Below are 14,519 nucleotides of genomic sequence, written 5' to 3'. Positions count from 1 at the left end.
ATGTGTGATACAACGACCACACGGTCGAGGGTAACCGAGATGGTCACAACACCTCCAGCACCATATATGGTCATATGGTGTTGAATTGAAGTGGTGGTACTGTGTATATGATACAGACTGACGCACAGGGAAGTGCTGATTGAGCGAGGAGTAGCTAGGGCTTTTAACAAACCCATTTATTTTTCAAGTGAGGATTTTTACAGCTTTTTTAATTGGATTCTCCACTAATTAATCGTAATTATATTCTAATGATGTGCGTGTCAGAGTAGTACATGATTCTGAGACAAAGTGATAATTTCAATGTCATTGAAGTTAATTCCACATGTCACCGCCATGAAACAGTGACTATGGAGCGATCAGGCGTGGCTGATCGGCTTGCTGCTTGACTAATACACTAATTCGACAAAGTCCAGTTTCAAAGGACGCATCCCAAATGGCACCCTATGGGCCCTGGCCAAAAGTACTGCACTATATAGTAAATAAGGATTTTACCCTGCTCTTAGCTTTAGCATAAACCAGCCATTCTAGAGAGTTAGAGTTGGAGAAGAAGTACGGACATTGGTATTAATGATCAATTGAGAGCGGCTTGGAGAGGGAACCCACAGCCACAGTTGTCCATTACCATTGAGTGGAAATCTATGAGTGTTAATGTGTAGGATATAGCTAATGCAGCGTTGATGTTAGCATTAGTCAGCTGTTCAGAGCTTAAATGCTTAAGAGCTCCGTGAGGGCCCAATCATTCACTCTGTCGCAGATAGAGAGAGAGAGAAAGAGAGAGAGAGAGAGAGAGAGAGAGAGAGAAGAGAGTGATGAAGAGAGTGCGAGAAAGAGAGCAAGAGAAGAGAGTGATGAAGAGAGATAGAGAAGTGTGTGTGTGAGTTTGTGCAGGTGTTCTGGAGAAGTGAAGTCACTCACCCCTCTCCCCAGACACAGAGAGGTGAGGACAGAGCCAAGGCCTTTGTCTTAATTAGGCCAGAGATGGCCCACGAGAGTCACACACACACACTTCTCCCCTCTCCCCTCACCTTCGGAGCAGCAGCTTGGGGTGGTTCTTGCTCTCCAGGTTGCGGTCGATGAGGTCAGAGAGCAGGTGCTTGAGGACATCGGTGGCGTACTCCAGTTTACTCTGCAGCATTGTCATGATGAGCGAGGCCACGTTGCCGCGGTCGCGCATGGAGAAGCCGCGCTGCGACTCGAGCGTGCGGATGAATGAGAGCAGGAAGACCTTGTTGTTGATGAGCTGGCCGAACAGCTTCAGGCCCTTCTCCACCTGCTCCTGTCTGTAGCCCGGCACCTGGGAGACAGGGAGGAGAAGAAGAGAGGAAAGGGAGGAGAGACGGATACGCTTAGATGACAATTTATTTATTTAACTAGGCAAGTCAGTTAAGAACAAATTCTTATTTTCAATGACAGCCTAGGAACATTGGTTTAACTGCCTTGTTCAGGGGCAGAATGACAGATTTTTACCTTGTCAGCTCGGGAGTCCAACGCTCTAACCACTAACCTGCCGCCCCGTCAGAGGTGACACTTGTCTCAGATACAGAGACTGTTTGGGGTCAAGGTTTGGGGTCAGTCATGCATGCATACATTTTACACATGGGTGGTCCGGGGAATGGAATCCACTACCCTGGCATTACAAACACCACACTCTACCAACTGAGATACAAAGGACCACATGGTCAGGCCAAACGCCTGGCCCAGGTCATGGGTGTAACATAACATCACAACATCCCCAGTCATTAGAGTAACATGGACCCAACAATAGAGGAATCAGACATCACTACATCCCTCGTCACTAGAGTAACTTGAACCCAACACTAGAGGAATCAGACATCACTACATCCCTCGTCATTAGAGTTACATGGACCCAACACTAGAGGAATCAGACATCACTACATCCCTAGTCATTAGAGTAACATGGACCCAACACTAGAGGAATCAGACATCACTACATCCCTCGTCATTAGAGTAACATGGACCCTACACTAGAGGAATCAGACATCACTACATCCCTCGTCATTAGAGTAACGTGAACCCAACACTAGAGGAATCAGACATCACTACATCCCTCGTCATTAGAGTAACATGGACCCAACACTAGAGGAATCAGACATCACTACATCCCTCGTCATTAGAGTAACATGGACCCAACACTAGAGGAATCAGACATCCAGGGATAGACTATAGACTGTGGGGAAGAACTCATTCTCCATGGCCTTGGCATCTCCCATTCCAGCCAAATCCATTATCACTCCACTGGCTCAATTCAAATCAAATCAAATTTTACTTGTCACATACACATGGTTAGCAGATGTTAATGCGAGTGTAGCGAAATGCTTGTGCTTCTAGTGCCGACAATGCAGTAATAACCAACCTAGATGTTAAGACCTGGTTCTCTCAAATGGCAGTCAGTTTAGCCCTGGTTCTCTCAAATGACAGTCTGTTAAGACCTGGTTCTCTCAAATGACAGTCTGTTAAGACCTGGTTCTCTCAAATGACAGTCTGTTAAGACCTGGTTCTCTCAAATGACAGTCTGTTAAGACCTGGTTCTCTCAAATGACAGTCAGTTTAGCCCTGGTTCTCTCAAATGGCAGTCTGTTAAGACCTGGTTCTCTCAAATGACAGTCTGTTAAGACCTGGTTCTCTCAAATGACAGTCAGTTTAGCCCTGGTTCTCTCAAATGGCAGTCTGTTAAGACCTGGTTCTCTCAAATGGCAGTCTGTTAAGACCTGGTTCTCTCAAATGACAGTCTGTTAAGACCTGGTTCTCTCAAATGACAGTCTGTTAAGACCTGGTTCTCTCAAATGACAGTCAGTTTAGCCCTGGTTCTCTCAAATGGCAGTCTGTTAAGACCTGGTTCTCTCAAATGGCAGTCTGTTAAGACCTGGTTCTCTCAAATGACAGTCTGTTAAGACCTGGTTCTCTCAAATGACAGTCTGTTAAGACCTGGTTCTCTCAAATGACAGTCTGTTAAGACCTGGTTCTCTCACATGACAGTCTGTTAAGACCTGGTTCTCTCAAATGGCAGTCTGTTAAGACCTGGTTCTCTCAAATGGCAGTCTGTTAAGACCTGGTTCTCTCAAATGACAGTGTGCTAATGATTACAGCCTGGAATGTGGTCATGGGAGGATATCTGGGAGAGTCAGCATGGGAGGATATCTGGGAGAGTCAGCATGGGAGGATATCTGGGAGAGTCAGCATGGGAGGATATCTGGGAGAGTCAGCATGGGAGGATATCTGGGAGAGCGAGGAGTTCTGCCGAGCACCTTTTTAAGGTGGAGTCATTTGAACCAAGTCTTTTGAGAGCCCTGCTTATTTCTTTGATTCCACAATATGAACGTTGTTCCCAGGCAAAGCTGACGCAAGATGAAAGCAGCGTGTGTGGTGTATTCCCCTCCACGGGCGGAAATTGTCCCCGCGCCGTTTACGCTAGTCTAGTCAGTCGGCGTGCGATTTCCCGTTTTCATAAATTGCACCTACAGAGATGACATTTTTTGATCTGTCAGGATCGATTGGAGAGAGCAACGGTCTCTCTATGTGACGCGTCTGTCAGGGAGCACAAGTTTCCTCGCTGTCGCTTTCCATGAGGACACAGTAATCTGCAGTTCACACTGTGCAAGAGAAATTGTCCCACTGCAACCCCATAATAAAAACAACAGCCCTATTCAACATCCCACTGTAGCCCCATAATAAAAACAACAGCCCTATTCAACATCCCACTGTAGCCCCATAATAAAAACAACAGCCCTATTCAACATCCCACTGTAGCCCCATAATCAAACAGCCCTATTCAACATCCCACTGTAGCCCCATAATAAAAACAACAGCCCTATTCAACATCCCACTGTAGCCCCATAATTAAACAGCCCTATTCAACATCCCACTGTAGCCTCATAATTAAACAGCCCTATTCAACATCCCACTGTAGCCCCATAATCAAACAGCCCTATTCAACATCCCACTGTAGCCCCATAATAAAAACAACAGCCCTATTCAACATCCCACTGTAGCCTCATAATCAAACAGCCCTATTCAACATCCCACTGTAGCCCCATAATAAAAACAACAGCCCTATTCAACATCCCACTGTAGCCCCATAATAAACAGCCCTATTCAACATCCCACTGTAGCCCCATAATTAAACAGCCCTATTCAACATCCCACTGTAGCCCCATAATAAACAGCCCTATTCAACATCCCACTGTAGCCCCATAATAAAAACAACAGCCCTATTCAACATCCCACTGTAGCCCCATAATAAAAACAACAGCCCTATTCAACATCCCACTGTAGCCCCATAATAAACAGCCATATTCAACATCCCACTGTAGCCCCATAATAAACAGCCCTATTCAACATCCCACTGTAGCCCCATAATAAAAACAACAGCCCTATTCAACATCCCACTGTAGCCCCATAATAAACAGCCCTATTCAACATCCCACTGTAACCCCATAATAAACAGCCCTATTCAACATCCCACTGTAACTCCATAATAAACAGCCCTATTCAACATCCCACTGTAGCCCCATAATAAACAGCCCTATTCAACATCCCACTGTAGCCCCATAATAAACAGCCCTATTCAACATCCCACTGTAGCCCCATAATTAAACATCCCACAACATCCCACTGTAGCCTCATAATTGAACAGCCCTATTCAACATCCCACTGTAGCCCCATAATTAAACAGCCCTATTCAACATCCCACTGTAGCCCCATAATAAAAACAATGGTCCTATTCAACATCCCACTGTAACCCCATAATCAAACAGCCCTATTCAACATCCCACCTACTGATTACTATCACAAAATCAGGAGAAAAGTTAGGCATCCATTTTCCATATTCTCTGAGGAAAAATCCAATGTATATCTTCTTGAGATTTAACAGGTAGGCCCAGAGTCATCGCTAATATTAGTACATTTGAGTCATTGAGACGTTAGCTCTAATCCTTTTATAAAGAGAGAGAGAGAGAGATTCAGCCCAATCAAATTCACTCTACAAACTATGAATATGTACTGTAGGAGATTGCCCATCCACACTTTATTTGCTCCAAGCCCAATAAGGGCTATTTCCTGTACCATCTCCCACATCAATAACAATTAACCAGCTATCACCAGCCAGAGATGAGCCCACTGCTACTTTCATTAGGTTTCATTTCACATTAAACTCCCTCATATAACGGGACATTTATACCCATTAAAACATCATTAATTTTTCTTATAACGGGGAATTCTCATCAGGCACCCGCATGGTCGACTCTGAGCCTGTGAAATCGGCGCCTCGCAGCTAGAAGTTGTTCAATTATCACTGTCCATCACTGTTATTAGGGAATAAATAACTAGCTTGTCAGTTCAGAGTTGATTTGCTTTTCTCTCCGCTATACTTTTAATTTGTCCTCGACTCTGAGAAACCGTCTTGTCACATGTTGTTACCATTACTAACAAGAGATTTGACTGAACTACTGCGTCAAGCACTAATGAGAGACAGTGTTATTTGTTTACAGAGCGTGAGCACAAACAACGACAGCTTTAATTCTGACCGTAACCCCACTGTGCCTTTAATTTACTTGTATACTTTTTAATTAGAATTCATTGATGGAAACCACTTTGAGATATGCGTATTGTTCTACGTCAGGTATTTAACGAGGAACAATGTTCAGGACCTAAACTGAAGTGAAATTCAGTCAGGCAGATGATAGGGCAGCCGTTGTGATATTTGGTCAGGCAGTTGACAGGGCAGCTCTTACCTCCAGGTCCCTGAGAACAGGGTGCTCCTCTATGCCAGGGAAGAGGACCCTCATGGTGTAGGTCCTGTAGTCCAGGAAGGGGATGCCCACTCCGTCCAGGTCACTGGTCAACTCATGGATGTCTGTCTGCAGCTCGGCAAAGGCTGAGGGGATAAACGGACAAACAGTCTCCTTAAAGGTAGAGTCAGCGACATGACGTATAGTTGAAGTCGGAAGTTTACATAAACCTTAGCCAAATACATTTAAACTCAGTTTTTCACAATTCCTGACATTTAATCGTAGTAAAAATACCCTGTCTTAGGTCAGTTAGGATCACCACTTCATTTTAAGAATGTGAAATATCATCATAATGGGGTCAAAAGTTTACATACACTCAATTAGTATTTGGTAGCATTGTCTTCAAATTGTTTAACTTGGGTCAAACGTTTTGGGTAGCCTTCCACAAGCTTCCCACAATAAGCTGGGTGAATTTTGGCCCATTCCCCTGACAAAGCTGTTGTAACTGAGTCAGGTTTGTAGGCCTCCTTGCTCGCACAGGCTTTTTCAGTTCTGCCCACACATTTTCTATAGAATTGAGGTCAGGGCTCTGTGATGGCCACTCCAATACCTTGACTTTGTTGTCCTTAAGCCATTTTCCACAACTTTGGAAGTATGCTTGGGATCATTGTCCATATATCCACATAATTTTCCTACCTTATGATGTCATCTATTTTGTGAAGTGCACCAGTCCCTCCTGCAGCAAAGCACCCCCACAACATGATGCTGCCCCCCCCCCCGTGCTTCACGGTTGGGATGGTGTTCTTTGGCTTGCAAGCCTCCCCCTTTTTCCTCCAAACATAACGATGGTCATTATGGCCGTTATGGCCATTTTTGTTTCATCAGACCATAGGAAATTTCCCCAAAAAGTTTGATCTTTGTCCCCATGTGCAGTTGCAAACCATAGTCTGGCTTTTTTATGGCAGTTTTGGAGCAGTGGCTTCTTCCTTGCTGGCCGGCCTTTCAGGTTATGTCGATATAGGGCTCGTTTTTACTGTGGATATAGATACTTTTGTACCTGTTTCCTCCAGCATCTTCACAAGGTCATTTTCTGTTGTTCTGGGATTGATTTGCACTTTTCACACCAAACTATGTTCATCTCTAGGAGACAGAACGCGTCTCCTTCCTGAGCGGTATGATGGCTGCGTGGTCCCTTGGTGTTTATACTCGCGTACTATTGTTTGTACAGATGAACGTGGTACCTTCAGGCGTTTGGAAATGACTCCCAAGGATGAACCAGACTTGTGGAGGTCTACATTTTTTCCTGAGGTCTTGGCTGATTTCTTTTGATTTTCCCATGATGTCAAGCAAAGAGGCACTGAGTTTTGAAGGTAGGCCTTGAACTATATCCACAGGTACACCTCCAATTGACTCAAATTATGTCAATTAGCCTATTAGAAGCTTCTAAAGCCATGACATAATTTTCTGGTATTTTCCGAGCTGTTTAAAGGCACAGCCAAGTTAGTGTATGTAAACTTCTGACCCACTGGAATTGTGATACAGTGACTTATAATTGAATTAATCTGTCTGTAAACAATTGTTGGAAAAATTCCTTGTGAATGCACAAAGTAGATGTCCTAACCGACTTGCCAAAACTGTAGTTTGTTAACAAGACATTTGTAGTGTGGTTGAAAAACGAGTTTTAATGACTCCAACCTAAGTGTATTTACACTTCCGACTTCAACTGTAGATACACAGAGTAAAGAGCATATTGGGTCAATTTCCGCAACAACGAAGAGCTTTGGAGCGTGAGGCTAAACTTCTCCACTGTTTCTGTCCCGTGGGTACCACGTTGTAACAGCAGGAGGTGAACCCGTGCAGATACTGTGTGTAACTGTGTGAGAGCGATGCCTTGCATCTTGTCCATCACAAACTGTGGTGCTGCTCATGCAACGGCATTTCGCTGACTCTATTGACAGTGTTGGAAAAAGTACTCAATCATCATACTTGAGTAAAAGCAAAGATACCTTAATAAAAAATGACATCATTGACAAATGAAACGTGTTTATTGAGTACACCAGATCAGAGACAGTAGGGATGACCTGGGATTGTTCTCTTGATAAGTGTGTGAATTGGAATTTTACTTTTGGGTGTCATGGAAAATGTATGGAGTACAATTAATAATGTGAATCCTTACCCTCTTTACACTCCAGGGCCACACGAGACTCTAGGTTGTCCATCTGCATCTGCAGCCTCTTCAGGGTGAGGTCGCTCTCGCGTGACTTGCGTTTATATGCAATGAGCACTATCACAATGAAGAGGATGAGCAGGGCACCGGCGCCGGCGATGCTGATGATGGCCGTGCTGCTCAGCGGACTGTCTGACGTGATGTGGACCACGCCTGGGGAGAACTCGATGCCGCCCACACGGGCCTGGGGTGGGAGAGTCAGGGGAGAGGGGTTAGAGACAGGGGAGAAGGGGGAGAGAGATGGGAGAGGGGGAAAGGGAGGAGAGACAGGGGAGAGCGGTTAGAGACAGGGGAGAGGGGGAGAGAGATGGGAGAGGGGGAAAGGGGGAGAGACAGGGGAGAGGGGGAAGAGAGATGGGGAGAGGGGGAAAGGGAGGAGAGACAGGGGGAGAGGGGTTAGAGACAGGGGAGAGGGGGGGGGAGAGAGATGGGAGAGGGGGAAAGGGGGAGAGACAGGGGAGAGGGGGAGAGAGAGGGGGAGGAGAGAAGGCGTGAGAGACAGGGGAGAGGGGTAGAGACAGTGGAGAGGGGGGAGAGGGGGGAGAGAGAGGAGAGAAGGCGTGAGAGACAGGGGAGAGGGGTAGAGACAGTGGAGAGGGGGGAGAGACAGGGGAGAGGAGAAAAGGGGTTATTGTGTGGACGCACTGAGACCGTGGTTCTGAAGGTTTTGTCTTTGTGAACCTCCTGGGTGGTGTCATCAGAAACGTTGTATTCCAATGGTTATTGTGAAACAAAACTGCATAAGTGGTTTATGAAATGAAACACAATTGTGAATCAGCGGGAATAAAATGCATCTTGAATGGTCCACTGTTATAAACATGAATAAAACAGAGCAGAGAGACATATTGCCTTGATGTCTGTTTGTCTGTCCCTCTTTCTGTCCTGATTTTTGTCTGTCTCTATTTTACGGTAATGCGTCTGAAGGCCTGTCTCTCTGGCTCTATTTTACAGTAATACGTCTGGTATCCTGTCGCTCTGTCTGTCTCGCTCTATTTTACGGTATTGCGTCTGGTAGCCTGTCTCTGTCTGTCTTTATTTTACGGTATTGCGTCTGGTAGCCTGTCCCTGTCTGAGTGGCTCTATTTTACGGTAATGCGTCTGGTAGCCTTTCTCTCTGTCTGTCTCGCTCTATTTTACGGTATTGCGTCTGGTAGCCTGTCTCTGTCTGTCTCTATTTTACGGTAATGCGTCTGATGGCCTGTCTCTCTGGCTCTATTTTACAGTAATACGTCTGGTATCCTGTCGCTCTGTCTGTCTCGCTCTATTTTACGGTATTGTGTCTGGTAGCCTGTCTCTGTCTGTCTTTATTTTACGGTATTGCGTCTGGTAGCCTGTCCCTGTCTGAGTGGCTCTATTTTACGGTAATGCGTCTGGTAGCCTTTCTCTGTCTGGCTCTATTTTACGGTATTGCGTCTGGTAGCCTGTCGCTCTGTCTGTCTCGCTCTATTTTACGGTATTGCTTCTGGTAGCCTGTCTCTGTCTGGCTTTATTTTACGGTATTGCGTCTGGTTGCCTGTCCCTGTCTGAGTGGCTCTATTTTACGGTAATGCGTCTGGTAGCCTTTCTCTCTGTCTGTCTGGCTCTATTTTACAGTAATGGGTCTGGTAGCCTGTCTCTCTTCTTCTGCTGCCCATCAATCATTAGTCCAGGTGGCAGAGCAGGAAGCGTCTCAGAACCACAAATGGAACCTTTATTGAGTTTGTGCCTGCCTCATCCCTCTTATTGAAACGGTTATTTGTTGTTTCTCTGTTTGAATGTTGAGAGTGGACAGTATAACCCAATGGTCCGATTAGATTATAGTCTGGGCCTGGCCCGGGACAGCAGGAGGGTGGGTGGGGGGGTTGGAATGGGGACCAGTGTGTGTGTGTTGGTGTGTGTTTGTGTGCGTGTGTGTGCGTGTGTGTGCGTGTGTGTGCGTGTGTGTGTGCGTGTGTGCGTGTGCGTGCGCGTGCGTGCGCGTGCGTGTGTGTGTGCGTGCGTGCGTGCGTGTGTGTGTGTGTGTGTGTGTGCGTGCGTGCGTGTGTCACTCACCAAGACTTTGTGTCGCCCTGTCAGGTTGGGCGACTCACACAGCAGCTGGTTGTCTGACACGGTCAACAGACAAGGTTTATCACCAATCAGAACCGTGTAGTTCAGCTTGCCGTTATTACCGTTGGTATTGGTGGGAGGGAGGAAGTTCCGCCCCTGAGAAACAGGAAGGAAATGGCATTGGACTGGGTAAGGTATTGTTTTGTATAAATGGTATGCATACATTGATATAACGAGACTATGTAGACTATAAACATGTAACTAAACTGTATGCAGAAGTGTGTTATGTATGGAGAGAGAGAGAGCAGAGAGAGAGAGAGAGAGAGAGAGAGAGAGAGAGCAGAGAGAGAGAGAGAGAGAGCAGAGAGAGAGAGAGCAGAGAGAGAGCAGAGCGAGAGCAGAGAGAGAGAGAGAGCGAGAGAGAGAGAGCGAGCGAGAGAGAGAGCAGAGAGAGAGAGACAGGAACAAGTCCCCCTTCACCTTCAGTATGATGGGGGAGCCAGGCTTGAGCTCCAGCACCCCAGACACATGGAGGGGTTCGAACTCGGGGTTGGGGTAGTAGATGAACGGCGTGTTGTTGAGGGCCAGCACTGCCTGCACGTCATCCAGGATGAAGCCAAACTCATCGGGCCGCGCTGGCACCTCCCTCTGCCTGCCCAGGCTGATGGGCAGCTCTGGGGCCTGGCACAGCATGGACGTGGGGCTGAACACCTGGCATATCTGTTGGCAGAGAGCAGAGGGGACAGGGTGATGAGTATGGACGACAACGCTATTTTATGTTATTATAGTATGTTTATTTTATAGTGGGACAGATACACGGATACATGATGCATGGTCAGTAATAGTTATATTAGTATTGATACATGATACATGGTCAGTAATAGTTATATTAGTATTGATACATGGTCAGTAATATAGTTATATTAGTATTGATAAATGGTCAGTAATAGTTATATTAGTATTGATACATGGTCAGTAATATAGTTATATTAGTATTGATACATGGTCAGTAATAGTTATGTTAGTATTGATACATGGTCAGTAATAGTTATGTTAGTATTGATACATGGTCAGTAATAGTTATATTAGTATTGATACATGGTCAGTAATATAGTTATATTAGTATTGATACATGGTCAGTAGTAGTTATGTTAGTATTGATACATGGTCAGTAATATAGTTATATTAGTATTGATACATGGTCAGTAATAGTTATATTAGTATTGATACATGGTCAGTAGTAGTTATGTTAGTATTGATACATGGTCAGTAATAGTTATGTTAGTATTGATACATGGTCAGTAGTAGTTATGTTAATATTGATACATGGTCAGTAATAGTTATATTAGTATTGATACATGGTCAGTAGTAGTTATGTTAGTATTGATACATGGTCAGTAATGGTTATGTTAGTATTGATACATGGTCAGTAATGGTTATGTTAGTATTGATACATGGTCAGTAATGGTTATGTTAGTATTGATACATGGTCAGTAATAGTTATGTTAGTATTGATACATGGTCAGTAATAGTTATATTAGTATTGATACATGGTCAGTGATGGTTATATTAGTATTGATACATGGTCAGTAATAGTTATATTAGTATTGATACATGGTCAGTAATATAGTTATATTAGTATTGATACATGGTGTCACGCCTTGGTCTTAGTATTTTGTGTTTTAGTTAATTAGTTGGTCAGGCCAGGGTGTGACATGGGTTTATTGTTTGTTGTAATTCTTAGTGGGGTTTTTTAGTTATTGGGATTGCGGCTGATTTAGGGGTGTGTGTTGCATAGGTTTGGCTGCCTGAGGCGGTTCTCAATCAGAGTCAGGTGATTCTCGTTGTCTCTGATTGGGAACCGTATTTAGGTAGCCTGGGTTTCACTTTGTATTTCGTGGGTGATTGTTCCTGTCTCTGTGTTAGTGTTCACCAGACAGGCTGTATAGGTTTTTCACGTTCCGTTTATTGTTTTTGTTATTTCATGTATCGTCATTTGTTCTATTAAAAACATGAGTAACCAACACGCTGCATTTCGGTCCGACTCTCTTTCGACAAACGAAGAATGCCGTTACACATGGTCAGTAATAGTTATGTTAGTATTGATACATGGTCAGTAATAGTTATGTTAGTATTGATACATGGTCAGTGATGGTTATATTAGTATTGATACATGGTCAGTAGTAGTTATGTTAGTATTGATACATGGTCAGTAGTAGTTATGTTAGTATTGATACATGGTCAGTAGTGGTTATGTTAGTATTGATACATGGTCAGTAGTGGTTATGTTAGTATTGATACATGGTCAGTAATAGTTATGTTAGTATTGATACATGGTCAGTAGTGGTTATGTTAGTATTGATACATGGTCAGTAATAGTTATATTAGTATTGATGCATGGTCAGTAATAGTTATGTTAGTATTGATACATGGTCAGTAATATAGTTATATTAGTATTGATACATGGTCAGTAATAGTTATGTTAGTATTGATACATGGTCAGTAATAGTTATGTTAGTATTGATACATGGTCAGTAATATAGTTATATTAGTATTGATACATGGTCAGTAATAGTTATGTTAGTATTGATACATGGTCAGTAGTAGTTATGTTAGTATTGATACATGGTCAGTGATGGTTATATTAGTATCGATACATGGTCAGTAGAAGTTATGTTAGTATTGATACATGGTCAGTAATGGTTTGTCATGTCTTATTATGTCTGTTCCTGTCCTTTCTCTTCACTCTGTCTCTCTCTGCTGGTCTTATTAGGTTACCTTCTCTTTCTCTCCTTCTCCAGCTGTTCCACATCTCCCCTAACTAGCTCATTCACCCTTTCCCCACCTGTTCCCTCTTTTCCCTCTGATTAGGTCTCTATTTCTCTCTCTGTTCCTGCTACTTTCGGTGTCAGATTCTTGTTTGTGTTTTTCATGCTAGAAGCAAGCTATCGTCTCGTTTGCTTCCACCTTGTCCTATCCTGTCGGAGTCTGCCTGGCAGGTGCATCCTGCACTCTACTAACGTTCTTTTGTTCCATTGACAACGTCGGAAGAGGATCTATGCCATTCCTGTTTTTTCATTAAAAGAACTCTGTTTTCTGTTAAAACCGCTTTTGGGTCTTCACTCAAGTACATAACAGAAGAATCTGACCAAGAATGGACCCAGCGGCTCCGGACCCTTTTCACTCCGCCGTCGAGATCCAGGGAGCGATGCTAGGCAGACACGAGGAGGAATTGTCTGCTGCTCGACATGCCGTTGAGACCCTGGCCGTCCAAGTCTCCGACCTCACAAGACAGGTTCACCAACTCCACCTCGATCCACCGCCCACTTCCAGGGTTTCCGAGTCTCCGGAGCCCAGGATCAATAACCCGCCGTGTTACTCTGGGGAGCCCACTGAGTGCCGCTCATTCCTCACTCAGTGTGATGTGGTGTTCTCTCTCCAGCCCAACACTTACTCCAGGAGCACAGCCCGCATCGCCTACGTCATTTCTCTCCTTACCGGACGGGCGCGTGAGTGGGGCACGGCAATCTGGGAGGCGAGGGCTGAGTGTATTAACCAGTATCAGGACTTTAAGGAGGAGATGATACGGGTTTTTGACCGTTCTGTTTTTGGGGAGGAGGCTTCCAGGGCCCTGTCTTCCCTATGTCAGGGGAATCGATCCATAACGGATTATTCTATTGAGTTTCGCACTCTCGCTGCCTCTAGTGACTGGAACGAGCCGGCTTTGCTCGCTCGTTTTCTGGAGGGTCTCCTCGCCGAGGTTAAGGATGAGATCCTCTCCCGGGAGGTTCCTTCCAGTCTGGACTCCTTAATAGCTCTCGCTATTCGCATAGAGCGACGGTTTGATCTTCGTCGCCGAGCTCGTGGAAAGGAGTTCGCGTTCTCCGTTGCCCCCCTCTCCACATCACTGCCACCTGCCGCATCACTGCCACCCTCCTCCGCCGGCTCGGATGCTGAGCCTATGCAGCTGGGGGGTATCCGCATCTCGGCCAAGGAGAAGGAACGGAGAATCACCAACCGCCTCTGTCTCTACTGCGGCTCCGCTGGTCATTTTGTCACCTCATGCCCAGTAAAAGCCAGAGCTCATCAGTAAGAGGAGGGCTACTGGTGAGCGCAACTACTCAGGTCTCTCCTTCAAGATCCTGCACTACCTTTCCGGTCCATCTCCGCTGGCCCGGTTCATCTGCTTCCTGCAGTGCCTTGATAGACTCTGGGGCGGAGGGCTGTTTTATGGACGAGACCTGGGCTCGGGAACATGACATTCCTCTCAGACAGTTAAGGGATCCCACGGCCTTGTTCGCTTTAGATGGTAGTTCTCTCCCCAAGATTCAGCGTGAGACGCTGCCTTTAACCCTCACTGTCTCTGGTAATCATAGCGAAACCATTTCTTTTTTAATTTTTCGTTCACCTTTTACACCTGTTGTTTTGGGTCATCCCTGGCTAGTGCGCCATAACCCTTCTATTAATTGGTCTAGTAATACTATCCTATCCTGGAATGTTTCTTGTCATGTGACCTG

General features: G+C 45.1%; 1 protein-coding gene across 1 annotated transcript in view; it reads right to left on the bottom strand.

Annotated features, from left to right (window-relative positions):
- Positions 1-1,021: 1,021 nt before the first annotated feature.
- The window catches only part of LOC135516590 (plexin-A4-like), a 104,851-nt gene continuing 91,353 nt past the window's right edge, over positions 1,022-14,519 (bottom strand). Inside the window, exons 15-19 of the mRNA XM_064940937.1 lie at positions 10,483-10,722; positions 10,006-10,158; positions 7,924-8,158; positions 5,751-5,893; positions 1,022-1,294 (exon numbers count right to left, since the gene is read on the bottom strand). Coding sequence (XP_064797009.1) covers positions 1,022-1,294; positions 5,751-5,893; positions 7,924-8,158; positions 10,006-10,158; positions 10,483-10,722 — 1,044 coding nt within the window. The remainder of the gene's footprint in view (positions 1,295-5,750; positions 5,894-7,923; positions 8,159-10,005; positions 10,159-10,482; positions 10,723-14,519) is intronic.

The sequence above is a fragment of the Oncorhynchus masou genome, chromosome 27 (assembly GCF_036934945.1).
Source record: "Oncorhynchus masou masou isolate Uvic2021 chromosome 27, UVic_Omas_1.1, whole genome shotgun sequence".
Taxonomy (NCBI): domain Eukaryota; kingdom Metazoa; phylum Chordata; class Actinopteri; order Salmoniformes; family Salmonidae; genus Oncorhynchus; species Oncorhynchus masou.
This window is presented reverse-complemented; position numbering and strand designations above follow the sequence as displayed.